This window comes from Pocillopora damicornis, chromosome 12, assembly GCF_964200805.1.
Source record: "Pocillopora damicornis chromosome 12, jaPocDami1.2, whole genome shotgun sequence".
Classification (NCBI taxonomy): Eukaryota; Metazoa; Cnidaria; class Anthozoa; order Scleractinia; family Pocilloporidae; genus Pocillopora; species Pocillopora damicornis.
In genome coordinates this window covers 12,565,904-12,582,027 of record NC_142681.1, presented here as the reverse complement: position 1 = coordinate 12,582,027, position 16,124 = coordinate 12,565,904, and the positions used below count along the sequence as shown (strand labels likewise).

At 38.1% G+C, this 16,124-nt stretch overlaps 1 protein-coding gene and 1 pseudogene across 4 annotated transcripts in view; one reads left to right on the top strand and one right to left on the bottom strand.

Annotated features, from left to right (window-relative positions):
* Nucleotides 1-14,538, top strand: part of LOC149036542 (uncharacterized) — a 26,691-nt pseudogene extending 12,153 nt beyond the window's left edge. Inside the window, exons 9-16 of the transcript XR_016181440.1 lie at nt 21-111; nt 874-1,171; nt 6,822-7,165; nt 7,790-7,907; nt 8,474-8,623; nt 9,264-9,354; nt 10,117-10,342; nt 11,032-14,538. The product of XR_016181440.1 is annotated as an uncharacterized LOC149036542 (transcript). The remainder of the gene's footprint in view (nt 1-20; nt 112-873; nt 1,172-6,821; nt 7,166-7,789; nt 7,908-8,473; nt 8,624-9,263; nt 9,355-10,116; nt 10,343-11,031) is intronic.
* Nucleotides 12,855-16,124, bottom strand: part of LOC113684409 (kinase suppressor of Ras 1) — a 27,355-nt gene continuing 24,085 nt past the window's right edge. For all 3 annotated transcript variants that reach the window (XM_027201778.2, XM_027201780.2, XM_089189330.1), the window contains one exon: nt 12,855-15,536. In XM_027201778.2, coding sequence (XP_027057579.2) covers nt 15,372-15,536 — 165 coding nt within the window. In that variant the 3' untranslated portion in view covers nt 12,855-15,371. The remainder of the gene's footprint in view (nt 15,537-16,124) is intronic.

Below are 16,124 nucleotides of genomic sequence, written 5' to 3'. Positions count from 1 at the left end.
ATAGCTTTCCATTCCTACAGGTGCAGTTCTCGATACAAGAGGATTTGATACTCATGAAAATAGCTCGGCGGGTAATGCACTCAGAGATTACCTTAACGGTCTTCATGGCCAGTAAGTTATGTTTAATGCGCCATAAAATAGTTTCATTCTTAAATGGCAATTTTCGAAGAGACTGGTACTAGCATAAGTGCATATCCTTGAAAATGCTTTCATTCAAGAAAAAGTCAGATCGGGTCTGAACACGTTGAGTCTCTAAGGCTACCAAAGCAACTCTCCAAGTTCCTGAGAAACACCTTCAACTTGCAGTTTTTAGTGGAATTGTAATCGATATCAAACTGATAGTGTGGAGCAAACCTAAAGTCCTACAAAAAGGAATCAAACATTTCTGAAACAAATTACTTGAGATATAGTTTATCTATGTGTTTTGAAATCAATATTTTTCGAGTTATCGACGTCATAACTTCGCTTATTGACAAATTTCAAGAATTTTAAAAGAAGCTCGAATTACTCGTAACTACTCCCGAACTGCTTTGAATTTCACAACGTAGCACAGACGATATTGAGAGTAAGGGGTCTGTAGTGTCAGTGTTTTTAATTAAATGTATCTAGGACATTTTTTCCATGATTGGTATATTATGTGGCCTTATATTTCCAATACATTGTAACTTTTGTTTGGACTTCTATCAACTCAATGCTTGATTTCAAACACATCAGTTTGTTAGTGCGCAATTTTTTTCCCTAAGAAAATGACTTGAAAATCCACGTTACTACAAGAGATTTTAATTTTACGCTCTGTATTTTTTGTTTAATAAGTTGCCGGCTCTTCTTAACTCTCACAAAATTAGTATAAATACTACTTCTCTTCCCTCACAGTAAAATAGTGTTAGTTGCTATTCAAGATGAGGGCTCAAGACACATGTCGCCAGCGATTGATGCGCTCAAGGGACTGGGCGCTACTGACCCTGTACAGCCGGACCACAGGGGATCTTTTGCTTTCGCTGGATACGCTGGGGCAACAAACCTCAGTGGATAACACAGAGACGTGCGAACAGAGGAAAGGGACCGAGTGAAATATTTCCGAACATTGTGTTATCGGCAGGTGTGTTTGGTTATCGATTAGTTATTGATTTCTATACTGGCCCAAGTTCATTGAGAAAGAAAGTGTTTAGAGGTTAGTAGAGCACCAGAGATGAGTAAGAGTTGCTCAGGTCGCAACCGGAAGGAACTCACTTAAACCTCTTGAAAGCTCGTCAAACTTCTTAAGTGCTTTACATCTTGACGAAAGCATAGTTAATACTCAAGCCAGCTTTTTTATACCATTTTGATAGCGATAGTTTAACGTTTTATTATTAGATATTTCCTATGTACGCATGTCACGCCTTAAAAAAACCACATAGAATCTCCGCCAGCGTGCTCAAAGAAACATTTGAGGCACTCTTAAGCAATTGCATATAAACGTACACGCATTTACTGGATATGTCATTAGAACTTATAAATATATTACTTACTTACTAAGTACAACATAATTATTCAATCGAAATATAATTTTTAAATGAGAAAAATTTGCCCATTCAGTAGAACCTTCCTTTTTAATCACAATACGCACAACTTCTGATGGATCAATTATTTTACTTACTTAGAGTCATATGTGTAGATCGAGGAGTAAAGTCTTGAATTTAGGGCATAGTTATGCTTGGATAAGGAAGGAAAATTTCCAAAAGGCATTTTGTCCATTTTACCACCCCATAGAGTACGCCCAGACAATTTCAAATTCAACGTTAGTTACTTCATTTTTAGGAAACTGAATTGAAACGACGGCCGTCCTTGGAACAGTTCCCTCCCACGTCAACTGAAAGGCAATTGTCTACACGCTCACTGTGGTTTAAAAGTCATGTGTGGCGTCGACTAGGGAAGAACGAATTACGAGACGTGGAGGAGTAGGTTCTACTCTCGCCCACTATGCGTCTATGTTACTGGAGACCATTGGCAGTATTTGAATTTCACTCAATACGTTATATTGTATCAGAAATTAATTTTCTAACACTCGTCGTTTGATAGGTTAATTCTTCTTTATTCTCTTTCTTCGCAAATTGATACAACGGGGACTAGCTTCTATCTGACAGGGAAAACTAGAGTCTCTGCTTATAAAGGTGACACTGTGGATGACATTTCTAAGCCGTCAATCTTCTTGTATCGTCTTCGCACCATCTCAACTAGCGAATCACGCTTGACTACGTATTACAGTTCCCACATACTACGTATGCACCTTAGAGTTGTTTACGCAGTTACAAAATCAATTTCTCCTTAATTTTCATATCTTTACGGTTGAGATCGGCTAGAACAGAAACGAGATCGATAATATAAAAATTACAAATAACCTTGGTTCAGAGTATTATTTATACCTGAAAGGGTATCTTAAGAGAAAATCACCTTTAAAGATTGTTACATAACAACATCTTGGTCACAAGAGTTAAAGAAGAGAGGCGCTCACAAGTACCGCCCCCAAATTGCTTTTGGTGGCGAAACATGAGGGGTATCAACTGTTTGCACCTTAAATTACCTCCGGGGACAAGAAGGTGTCGAACGCAACCTATTACCTGGGAGATTTACTCTTCCTGGACTAAAAAATTAACTTAATTAAGAACATGACTTATCACGAGTTCATGTCATCCTCACGATCACAACGAGGAAAACGTGATTAAACTCACTAGGAGAACGTGACCAAACTCACAAAAAACACCGTGACCAAACTCAACCTTTAAGATAAGACCACCAAGAAGAGGGTCCCAATGGGGTTAACCGTTAGCCGTAAAACGGCCAAAATATTTAGCCGTTAGACGTAAAAATTGACAAATTTTAACCGTTAGTCGTAAAAAAAGTTAACCGTAAAAAATATCTCTGGTGGAAACAATGGAAAGGTGTTAACCGTTAGCCGGAAATTGGCCAAAATTTTAACCGATAGCCGTAAAAGCCATCACCCCATTGAGACCCTCCAAGAAGGAGTAAGAAGTAATCAACCTGCCCTTTTTATAATTTGCATTAAATGGCTTAAAATAATATAATATTTCCATTCCTTTTTCCAGCACCAATACAAGGAAACCCTTACGATATTGTAGATTAACTATAATTGTAATTTTATCATGTAACAATTGGTTATATTGACAAAGATCCTGAACACTTCATAAGGATCGAATGTTGGGCTTGTTGGCCGAAAATTAACCTAATAAACAGAAACCTTTTTGTGCCAGGAATCAGAAAAGATATAGTACAAGAAACCTCCTTTTTTTTACATATGATGAAATTTACAGGGAACTCACAAGGCAACGAACTTTGAGTAAAAAACTGAAGAGATCCGAGATGAACACATTCATTGAGACCGATGAAAGACTGCATGCTGCCAAGGACAACTGAACGTATTGCGTACAAGAGACCTAAATAACCTGTAGACTCTCTTCGGCCGTTTCCTCGGATTCGTCCTTCGATCTTACCGAGAAGGAAATTTGATTGAGGGAGGGGGGATAAACGGAAAATGGAGCGTAAGCTCATTTCCAGAACGAAGGTTCGTGATCGAGCCCACAGAAATTTTAGCTCGAGAAAATCAATGAAATTGTTCACACAAAGAATGCAATACGGAGAATTTATTTTAAACTCAGAGATGTGAGTAGAAGATCTTCCAACTGACTGAATACAGCAATTCATAATTTACGAGACTTCAAACAGTCTCTAAAAAATTGAAAATATTACAATTATAACAATCATGAAATACTTCCCTGAAAACTGTACAAGTTACCCTCAGCTGGAGTAAATGGACTCAAAGAAACGTATTTACATCCCTGGATTGAGGGGCCTTTGTAAGTAAAAAACAACTCGAAATAATTATTTACAATTCATATGAACTGAAATCGTACCTAAAATTCATGTTCGCTCACTACTTATGCTCACTTACAGTCCGTAAGTTCACCAACAGCACTTTTTATTTGGCCACCTAAACCCTTTCACTCTCAACGATTACCAAGAAGTAATTTATCAATAAAATATTAATACACCATCAAGAAGACTAGTGGTGAACTGAACAAAAAGATCCACGAGGGGAATTACTAACCATTTAATTCTTAGAAAAACAATGAGTAGCAAAAGCCTCAGTACGCTCGACTACTATTTAGCTTTTTTTTACGAGAACTCTCATTTGTCTCTCCCTCTTCCAATTTCAAAGTTCCTTTATGCCAGTGTTGGTGTTAAATAATGGTCACCACCAGGCAACATTATTTGAGGGGGGGGGGGGACTTTCAATAAGCTTTTTAGACATAAATTAAGAGGTTTCTGTTTATCATGTTGAGTGGAGAAGGAGAGCCGACTACCTACTAAACGGAGACGTGTCTTCTTCTTTTGCCACTCACTGGACATTACAGGAAAGACAAGGAGAATTACTCTGGAGACCTCGAGGGTGAAAGAGTCCAAACAGAGTGTCAGTTGCCTCTGTTATGTGCCCAGAGGCGTGGACAATACACTAACAATTTATTTTGTTTTCTTCATCTTAAAATTTTGAGGTTATCAAAAACTCTTTTCGCTTGAACGCCTTGCAAATTGCTGTTATTACCTGTAACTGGGTGAGAAATCGCAGCACAACATGTCTTTTTCTCTTCTGCCGTAATATTTAGACAAAAGAGAAGCATAAGACATATACCTTAAGCCGAAGGCCTGATAAGGCCATAAGACTTGTTTACTCTAATACTATATAAATGCTTATTACCAAGTTTGTTGCGCCCAACTCATACCAAAGTAAAACTTAGTAAAAATCTCTATGACTAAACAATGTGAACAATGCTGGGAAGATTTCTTTCAGATATACTGACTGTCAAGTTACTGAAGTGTTTCCCATATCATAACTTGGGTAAGTGAGATGGCTGAAGCACAACCAGTATACCAGAATGGGCTTTTTTAAGGAGCCTAGACAATAACTTGTGAGTAATTTTGTCAATCTTTTCCGTCCTACACCAACCTCTCCCTATTTTAATAGCTTTTTGATGACAAACTAAAAATTTGAAGCTCTCCTAATATTGAATCTATTCATCGTGTATAACAATCTAAAATGACGCGACATTGTTTTTCATAACCATAAGGCTTCTGGAGGTTTCTGGGCCCCTCTGATGCCACATTCAGCGCATAATAACAGAAAAAAATCGGGTTAAAAAAAATCTGAAAAACCTTCCAGGACATTTGCAGTACCGCGCCTTACCAGGGTAAAAGTAAACGTTTTCCAGAGCAATAACAAAATGAAAAAAATTTAAAAAAAAAAAACTAGTAAAAATATGACGAGTACTGCAGGGGAAAATGCTCTTCGAATTAAAAAAAAAAAAAACAGCTAGTCTTGGTTTAAATAGTCTTGGTAACTTGGTAACGACAGTCCTCCGATTGAGCAATTTGTAACAACCTTATTTATCTGCCGGTCACTCAATTATCATTCATAGATATATATTGACAGCGGATTATTTAAAAGGAAAAAATGCATACAAAAGAAATTTCCCAGAGAACCATAAAGAAGAATGTACATAGACTAGAGAGAGAAAACAGACCCACTGCTGCATTAGTGAAATGGCAAACATCGCAAATGACAACTGCACCTCCATTCAGTAGATAATAGGGACCTTAAGCAAACCATGACGGCGACGGCAACGAGGACGTGGAAAAACAAAAGATCTAATTGGCAGAACAATAGCTCAGCACGTGCGTTTTTAAACTTTGTACATTTCTTAGCCGTCCTATGCAAAGTAACAACGTGAAATTATCACAATTTGCGTCGTCTACGAAACCGAAACCGGGACGGCAAATTATTTTAATTTCAATTTGGAACTCAAAGCTTCTTTTATACGTTATGCTGAAGTTGAGGTGTGGCACCGTATGAGACGGTGAACAGATGCAGCCATTTTTGAAATTCTAATTTAAGGCAGAAATTCATTTTTTAATCGAAGTTTTCCTTGGCGTTGTCGTCCTGACTGCTTAAGGTCCCTAATTGCTTACACTGAGAGAAACGCTCGTAGGGTCGAAGACAGCGAAGATTATTGCCTTTTTTACCACAGCCTTGACTCGCTCAATTGACATGATAGCTTCATATCAGATTCTCAGCCCCTCTCCCCACAGTGCACGACTGAGTTGGACTTCTGTGTAGCCGTTGCGCATGTCTTATTTTTGGAAGGGATTATGTTAATCGTTGTCGTGAATCTTAAAATTAAAACATACGCGGTTGGTGAGCAATCCCCATGATAATCATCATGGACAAGTTGAAATTAAGCATACGACATCACGGATTAAGAAATTACAAGAAACAGCTCATCGGTGACAGCAAGACGCGTGTCATTTTCGTGTGCATTCCATAAATTGAAAATTGTGGTCCAATAACTTTCTATAGATTCTATTTAGTGATTACAAAGATTGATGTATTCCCAATAAGATTAATAATTAAAGAAGCGACCGACACGTTGTGACCATATTGGGCCTTCTCCGCAGCAGCAAACGAAATTAAAATTTTATCATCCACCCCTTGCAAGAAAGCAACTAATCAAAAGTTCTTCATTTTTCAAATGACGCATCAGGCACCGTCGAAAGTGAATACGGAAATTTCTAATTAAGATCAACCAGCGTATATAATACTTGATTATTAATTGTTGATTGAACACTACGCAATCTTATTGGAACTTCCTGGTAAGCGAATACATACACATTTTCATTAATTTTAAATTTTCTGCGGTAGGTTTAACAAACAAACTTTCATCTTCACTTCACCAACAGCTTTCATTGACTCAGTTTTTTTAACTGCTACTGACAAATGGAGAGGATCAAATCGTACATAAAATTCGTGCTGTCCATTGGTATATACACGCTCATATCCGCTCAGAGCTTCAGACGAGAAGGCCAATACGGTGTAAACTACGCTAATTTTGTGAAGAATCCTTTGCAAAGACTTGATGTCGCAGTTCTAATCATTATAAGGGTATACAAAGTCCAAGAGTGTCTTCATCGCTGTGTTAGTCATCTGGAATGTTACTCAGTCAATTTTGCTGCAGCTTCACTTGACGGAACTCACAAGTGCGAGTTACTAAACGCGGACAAGTTCCAAAACCCGAATGACTTGGCTCTCAACGAGACCTTCGACCATTATAATATCAAGGCAGGTGTCAGGCTATTTGTTTTGGTAATTCAACAAAGCTATATTTTTTCGGCATAATACATGTTGCTTCCTAACAACCAAAAGCATATGAAAATAAGACACTCTTCCAGCGTTAGCCGAAGTTGTGAAGCACTTCGTCCATTCTTTGATTTCATGCACTACTGGGGGGATTAATAGCCGTGACCTACACTGTACCTTACAGACTGAGATGTTTCTCGCTCGATTTGGCTCATTTGGATTAAATTATTAAATTCTGCCATACACGACCTTGTTATTGTACAAAGAACTATCCCTCCGACTGAGTTCATACAAGAGATTCTCTTGGTTAGTATTGCAAATTGGCCACCGTAAAGAGTTTTAAAGCTGATTTCGAGTGTCATTCCTTCGTCAAAGCGAATGACTCTGGACTAACGCTTAGCTTTTCAAACTCAGTTGATAAAACAAAATATCTTGTCAACCCCCCCCCCCCCCCCTTTCACGTGCACACCACACGCACATACCCAACTGTTTCCTTCAAGATTTATCCCCTTTATCCCTCCGCTTGTAGGTTTGGTCGTGCGGTGCACCTCTCGAGTCTTGATTAAATGTTAATTTTTTCTTTTTACGATTTTCTTCTTTCAACAGAGCCCCTGCATGAGCAATCCTTGTCAGCAAGGAGCTTTATTCTGTCGACCATTATACAGTCAAGACGATTATGAATGTGTTTGCAAACCAGGTTCTACCAGCCGGAATTGTGAAACCGGTAAGACTAAAGGAAAAGCATGCTCCTGATGACGTATAACTCTTATCTCCGCCATTGAAAATTGTAAATCAGATTACGACACTGAGCGCTTTTTAAGATTTAATAAAGTAATCTACTCTTAAAAATTGTCTCCAATGAGAGACGGCGCAATTTTAAGATTTGCTTAGCAACCTGGTTGCTTACTTAAAACATATATATCATATATATTTAATTTCAACTTTCTTCACCTATTTCAAATGTTACTGCTAATTTAAATTTTTTTTTCTGATTGGGATCAATTAACGTGCTCATAACCAATAGGCGTGCAGAATTTTCTTCCTGACATACAAACAGATTTTTTTTTTCTCCAAAAGTATAGGTGCTCTTTGGGTTGTTTTTCTGATTGTTTCTTTTGTTTTGTTTCGTTTTGTCTTTTTTCCCTTTTGTTTCTATAAAAAGAAGGGTGACAATAATCAGTCTTCTCGTTTTTCGTTTGTTTTTGGTTTTTTTTTTCTTCATTTTTTTCTTTTCATTTTAAGAAAAAGGAAGAGTTGTAATGATCAGTCTTCTCTTTTTTCTCGTTTCAGTTCGTGTCTTGGATATTAACGTTCGAAGCGAGGGTTTTGAGGATGAAGGAAGAGCAGACTTCTGCGGCAAAGCTTACATCAAGGTGAATGGAACAGATCACTCTCCTCATAGCAGAGGATATAACGTTGTTGTTGTGGACGGAGCAACAGGTACCACGAACTATGCCGCTTGAGTAAACCTCCCCTGTTTAACTCTCGTCTCTGTCTAGCGCTTTCAAAGCGGGCAAAAAAGGAGGGCTATTGTGATATGTCCTTGGAATTAAGCCTCTTACATGCTCTACTTCTGGTTGCGCAAAAGACATGAAAATTAAATAGTTGGGTTAGTCCTAATCACCCAGTTTTACCCTAAAAACCGTCGCAGAATGTTTGTATTGGTTACTGGTCGTTTCGTACCCACGCTCGTTTCGTACCCAGTCAGTTGAGTCGTTTCGCTTGACTCTATTAACTTGTCGTACGTAACGATTGACATCTGTTCACGCGCTCGCGTAGTGGGGGTATGAGTTAGGTTGACAATCTGCCTTCCTCGAAAGTAAGACCCCACAAGGTTTCATTATTAAGGGAAAATTAATTGATAACACTTAATTACCCTGTTATACTTTCCCACCGACGCAGCACCACAGTTTCTTTACTTCCTTCACTCATTCGTTCTTACGTAATCACTTTCTCCCTGCTTACTTAATCTGAAAAAAAAAAATGCTTGACAGAAAAAAGGGTATCTTTCACCATTTCAAATAAAATCTCATTAGGTCATGTTTATGCGGTTGTCTTTAATAGCTTTCCATTCCTACAGGTGCAGTTCTCGATACAAGAGGATTTGATACTCATGAAAATAGCTCGGCGGGTAATGCACTCAGAGATTACCTTAACGGTCTTCATGGCCAGTAAGTTATGTTTAATGCGCCATAAAATAGTTTCATTCTTAAATAGCAATTTTCCAAGAGACTGGTACTAGCATAAGTGCATATCCTTGAAAATGCTTTCATTCAAGAAAATGTCAGATCGGGTCTGAACACGTTGAGTCTCTAAGGCTACCAGAGCAACTCTCCAGGTTCCTGAGAAACACCTTCAACTTGAAGTTTTTAATGGAATTGTAATCGATATCAAACTGATAGTGTGGAGCAAACCTAAAGTCCTACAAAAAGGAATCAAACATTTCTGAAACAAATTACTTGAGATATAGTTTATCTATGTGTTTTGAAATCAATATTTTTCGAGTTATCGACGTCATAACTTCGCTTATTGACAAATTTCAAGAATTTTAAAAAAAGCTCGAATTACTCGTAATTACTCCCGAACCACTTTGAATTTGACAACGTAGCACAGACGATATTGAGAGTAAGGGGTCTGTAGTGTCAGTGTTTTTAATTAAATGTATTTAGGACATTTTTTCCATGATTGGTATATTATGTGGCCTTATATTTCCAATACATTGTAACTTTTGTTTGGACTTCTATCAACTCAATGCTTGATTTCAAACACATCAGATTGTTAGTGCGCAATTTTTTTCCCTAAGAAAATGACTTTAAAATCCACGTAACTACAAGAGATTTTAATTTTACGCTCTGTATTTTTTGTTTAATAAGTTGTCGGCTCTTCTTAGCTCTCACAAAACTAGTATAAATACTATTTCTCTTCCCTCACAGTAAAATAGTGTTAGTTGCTATTCAAGATGAGGGCTCAAGACACATGTCGCCAGCGATTGATGCGCTAAAGGGACTGGGCGCTACTACCCTGTACAGCCGGACCACAGGGGATCTTTTGCTTTCGCTGGATACGCTGGAGCAAACAAACCTCAGTGGATAACACAGAGACGTGCGAACAGAGGAAAGGGACCGAGTGAAATATTTCCGAACATTGCGTTATCGGCAGGTGTGTTTGGTTATCGATTAGTTATTGATTTCTATACTGGCCCAAGTTCATTGAGAAAGAAAGTGTTTAGAGGTTAGTAGAGCACCAGAGATGAGTAAGAGTTGCTCAGGTCGCAACCGGAAGGAACTCACTTAAACCTCTTGAAAGCTCGTCAAACTTTTTACATCCTGACGAAAACATAGTTAATGCTCGAGCCAGCTTTTTTATACCATTTTGATAGCGGTAGTTTAACGTTTTATTATTAGATATTTCCTATTTACGCATGTCACGCCTTAAAACAACCACGTAGAATATCCGCCAGCGTGCTCAATGAAACATTTGAGGCACTCTTAAGCAATTGCATATAAACGTACACGCATTTACTGGATATGTCATTAGAACTTATCAATATATTACTTACTTACTAAGTACAACATAATTATTCAATCGAAATATAATTTTTAAATGAGAAAAATTTGCCCATTCAGTAGAACCCTCCTTTTTAGTCACAATACGCACAACTTCTGATGGATCAATTATTTTACTTACTTAGAGTCATATGTGTAGATCGAGGAGTAAAGTCTTGAATTTAGGGCATAGTTATGCATGGATAAGGAAGGAAAATTTCCAAAAGGCATTTTGTCCATTTTACCACCCCATAGAGTACGCCCAGACAATTTCAAATTCAACGTCAGTTACTTCATTTTTAGGAAACTGAATTGAAACGACGGCCGTCCTTGGAACAGTTCCCTCCCACGTCAACTGAAAGGCAATTGTCTACACGCTCACTGTGGTTTAAAAGTCATGTGTGGCGTCGACTAGGGAAGAACGAATTACGAGACGTGGAGGAGTAGGTTCTACTCTCGCCCACTATGCGTCTATGTTACTGGAGACCATTGGCAGTATTTGAATTTCACTTAATACGTTATATTGTATCAGAAATTAATTTTCTAACACTCGTCGTTTGATAGGTTAATTCTTCTTTATTCTCTTTCTTCGCAAATTGATACAACGGGGACTAGCTTCTATCTGACAGGGAAAACTAGAGTCTCTGCTTATAAAGGTGACACTGTGGATGACATTTCTAAGCCGTCAATCTTCTTGTATCGTCTTCGCACCATCTCAACTAGCGAATCACGCTTGACTACGTATTACAGTTCCCACATACTACGTATGCACCTTAGAGTTGTTTACGCAGTTACAAAATCAATTTCTCCTTAATTTTCATATCTTTACGGTTGAGATCGGCTAGAACAGAAACGAGATCGATAATATAAAAATTACAAATAACCTTGGTTCAGAGTATTATTTATACCTGAAAGGGTATCTTAAGAGAAAATCACCTTTAAAGATTGTTACATAACAACATCTTGGTCACAAGAGTTAAAGAAGAGAGGCGCTCACAAGTACCGCCCCCAAATTGCTTTTGGTGGCGAAACATGAGGGGTATCAACTGTTTGCACCTTAAATTACCTCCGGGGACAAGAAGGTGTCGAACGCAACCTATTACCTGGGAGATTTACTCTTCCTGGACTAAAAAATTAACTTAATTAAGAACATGACTTATCACGAGTTCATGTCATCCTCACGATCACAACGAGGAAAACGTGATTAAACTCACTAGGAGAACGTGACCAAACTCACAAAAAACACCGTGACCAAACTCAACCTTTAAGATAAGACCACCAAGAAGAGGGTCCCAATGGGGTTAACCGTTAGCCGTAAAACGGCCAAAATATTTAGCCGTTAGACGTAAAAATTGACAAATTTTAACCGTTAGTCGTAAAAAAAGTTAACCGTAAAAAATATCTCTGGTGGAAACAATGGAAAGGTGTTAACCGTTAGCCGGAAATTGGCCAAAATTTTAACCGATAGCCGTAAAAGCCATCACCCCATTGAGACCCTCCAAGAAGGAGTAAGAAGTAATCAACCTGCCCTTTTTATAATTTGCATTAAATGGCTTAAAATAATATAATATTTCCATTCCTTTTTCCAGCACCAATACAAGGAAACCCTTACGATATTGTAGATTAACTATAATTGTAATTTTATCATGTAACAATTGGTTATATTGACAAAGATCCTGAACACTTCATAAGGATCGAATGTTGGGCTTGTTGGCCGAAAATTAACCTAATAAACAGAAACCTTTTTGTGCCAGGAATCAGAAAAGATATAGTACAAGAAACCTCCTTTTTTTTACATATGATGAAATTTACAGGGAACTCACAAGGCAACGAACTTTGAGTAAAAAACTGAAGAGATCCGAGATGAACACATTCATTGAGACCGATGAAAGACTGCATGCTGCCAAGGACAACTGAACGTATTGCGTACAAGAGACCTAAATAACCTGTAGACTCTCTTCGGCCGTTTCCTCGGATTCGTCCTTCGATCTTACCGAGAAGGAAATTTGATTGAGGGAGGGGGGATAAACGGAAAATGGAGCGTAAGCTCATTTCCAGAACGAAGGTTCGTGATCGAGCCCACAGAAATTTTAGCTCGAGAAAATCAATGAAATTGTTCACACAAAGAATGCAATACGGAGAATTTATTTTAAACTCAGAGATGTGAGTAGAAGATCTTCCAACTGACTGAATACAGCAATTCATAATTTACGAGACTTCAAACAGTCTCTAAAAAATTGAAAATATTACAATTATAACAATCATGAAATACTTCCCTGAAAACTGTACAAGTTACCCTCAGCTGGAGTAAATGGACTCAAAGAAACGTATTTACATCCCTGGATTGAGGGGCCTTTGTAAGTAAAAAACAACTCGAAATAATTATTTACAATTCATATGAACTGAAATCGTACCTAAAATTCATGTTCGCTCACTACTTATGCTCACTTACAGTCCGTAAGTTCACCAACAGCACTTTTTATTTGGCCACCTAAACCCTTTCACTCTCAACGATTACCAAGAAGTAATTTATCAATAAAATATTAATACACCATCAAGAAGACTAGTGGTGAACTGAACAAAAAGATCCACGAGGGGAATTACTAACCATTTAATTCTTAGAAAAACAATGAGTAGCAAAAGCCTCAGTACGCTCGACTACTATTTAGCTTTTTTTTACGAGAACTCTCATTTGTCTCTCCCTCTTCCAATTTCAAAGTTCCTTTATGCTAGTGTTGGTGTTAAATAATGGTCACCACCAGGCAACATTATTTGAGGGGGGGGGGGACTTTCAATAAGCTTTTTAGACATAAATTAAGAGGTTTCTGTTTATCATGTTGAGTGGAGAAGGAGAGCCGACTACCTACTAAACGGAGACGTGTCTTATTTTTTTGCCACTTACTGGACATTACAGGAAAGACAAGGAGAATTACTCTGGAGACCTCGAGGGTGAAAGAGTCCAAACAGAGTGTCAGTTGCCTCTGTTATGTGCCCAGAGGCGTGGACAATACACTTACAATTTATTTTGTTTCCTCATCTTAAAATTTTGAGGTAATTGAAAACTCTTTTCGCTTGAATGCCTTGCAAATTGCTGTTACTACCTGTTGCTGGGTAAGAAATCGCAGCACAACATGTCTTTGTCTCATCTGCCGTAATATTTAGACAAAAGAGAAGCATAAGACATAACTTAAGCCGAAGGCCTGATAAGGCCGTAAGACTTGTTTACTCTAAAACTATATAAAAGTTTATTACCAAATTTGTTGCGCCCAACTCATACCAAAGTAAAACTTAGTAAAAAAAACTCTGTGAACATACAAGGAAAGAGGCTGGAAAGATTTCTTTAAGATATACTGACTGTCAAGTTACTGAAGTGTTTCTCTTATCATAACTTGGGGAAGAGAGATGGTTGAAGCACAACTAGTATACCAGAATGGGCTTTTTTAAGGAGCCTAAACAATAATTTGTGAGTAATTTTGTCAATCTTTTCCGTCCTACACCAACCCCTCCCTATTTAACACCTTTTTGATGTCAAACTAAAAATTTGAAGCCCTCCTAATATTGAATCTATTCATCGTGTACAACAATCTAAAATGACGCGACATTGTTTTTCATAAACAGAAGGCTTCTGGAGGTTTCTGGGCCCCTCTGATGCCACATTTAGCGCATAATAACAAGAAGAAAAATCGGGTTAAAAAAAAATATGAAAAACCTTTTAGGACAATTGCAGTACCACGCCATACCTGGGTAAAAGTAAAACGTTTTCCAGAGCAATAACAAAATGATTAAAAAATAAAAAAGATAAAAAAAAAACCAGTAAAAAAAAGGACGAATACTTCTAAAATGCAGGGGAGAATGCTCTTTGAAAATAAAATTTTAAAAAAGAAATCTAGTCTTGGTTAAAAAAAAACCTCAGTAGTCTTAGTAACTTGGTAGCGAAAGTCCTCCGATCTAGAAATTTGTAACAACCTTATTTATCTGCCGGTCATCAATTATCATTCATAGATATTGACAGTGGATTATTTAAAAGGAAAAAGTTCATACAAAAGAAATTTCCCAGAGAACCATAAGGAAGAATGTGCATAGACAAGAGGGAGAAAACAGACCCACTGCTGCACTAGTGAAATGGCAAACATCCCAAATGACAACTACACCTCTATTCAGTAGGTAAAAGGGACCTTAAGCAAACCACGACGGCGACTGCAACGTGGACGTGGAAAAACAAAAGATCTAATTGGCAGAACAATAGCTCAGCACGTGCGTTTTAAAACTTTGTAAATTTCTTAGCCGTCCTATGCAAAGCAACAACGTGAAATCACCACAATTTGCGTCGTCTACGAACCGAGACCGCGACGACAAATTATTTTAATTTCCATTTGGAACTCAACGCTTCTTTTATACGGTATGCTGAAGTTGAGGTGTGACGCTGTATGAGAAGGTAAACAAATGCAGCCATTTTTGAAATTCTAATTTAAGGCAGAAATTCATTTTTTAATCGAAGTTTCCCTTGGCGTTGCCGTCCTGACTGCTTATGGTCCCTGATTGCTTACACTGGGAGAAACACGCTCATACTAGTAGCGTCGAAGACAGCCAAGATTATTGCCTTTTTTACCACAGCCTTGATTCGCTCAATTGACATGATAGCTTCATATCAGATTCTCAGCCCCTCTCCCCACAGTGCACGGCTGAGATGGACTTCTGTGTAGCCGTTGCGCATGTCTTATTTTTGGAAGTCTTTCTAAAGTTCTCAGTAAATTTCCGAAAGTTGGTCGTCTATCTGGCTCGAATGCCCAACAAACTGTTAAAGTATCCTAAAAAAAGAAGAAAATGGTCTCAACGTGAGGTAGCGAAGTCGAACGGTGAGTGCGTCGAAATAAACCCACGTCCGACTTTGCTCACCAAAAGGATTTGTTTCTATGGTAGCCCCTCATCTAAACTTTCCCAAACTCTTGTATGCTTCTTGACAACTAGGGTTTTTAAATCATCTTCCGTTTGATCTGTCTAATTTGTTTGCAGGGGTACTGGAGAGAAGTGACATCAAGCTAGTTAGAGTACTCATTGCACTTCCACTATACTATGGCATTTACGAACAGAGAGCATGAAGTGAAGACGAGAGAGGAGCAATCTTGGAGACTGAATACCCCAAAAAGGCTCTAGTCTTAAGGCAATCCCTCTCACGTTAGTTTTTTTAGGCTCAAAGTATCTTGGCTCAAGGGATTTATGTATTATGTACATCGCGTGTTGCTTCGACGCTTTCGCGTAGATCGATCAGTTACAGTATTGTTTCTCAACAAATCGGACTCTCCTTTCACGGTCGTGCGAGTTTGTTAATCAATCATAAGATTACACGGAGAGGAGACCAAATGAGATTCCATTCAGTCCTATTTTCATTATGAATT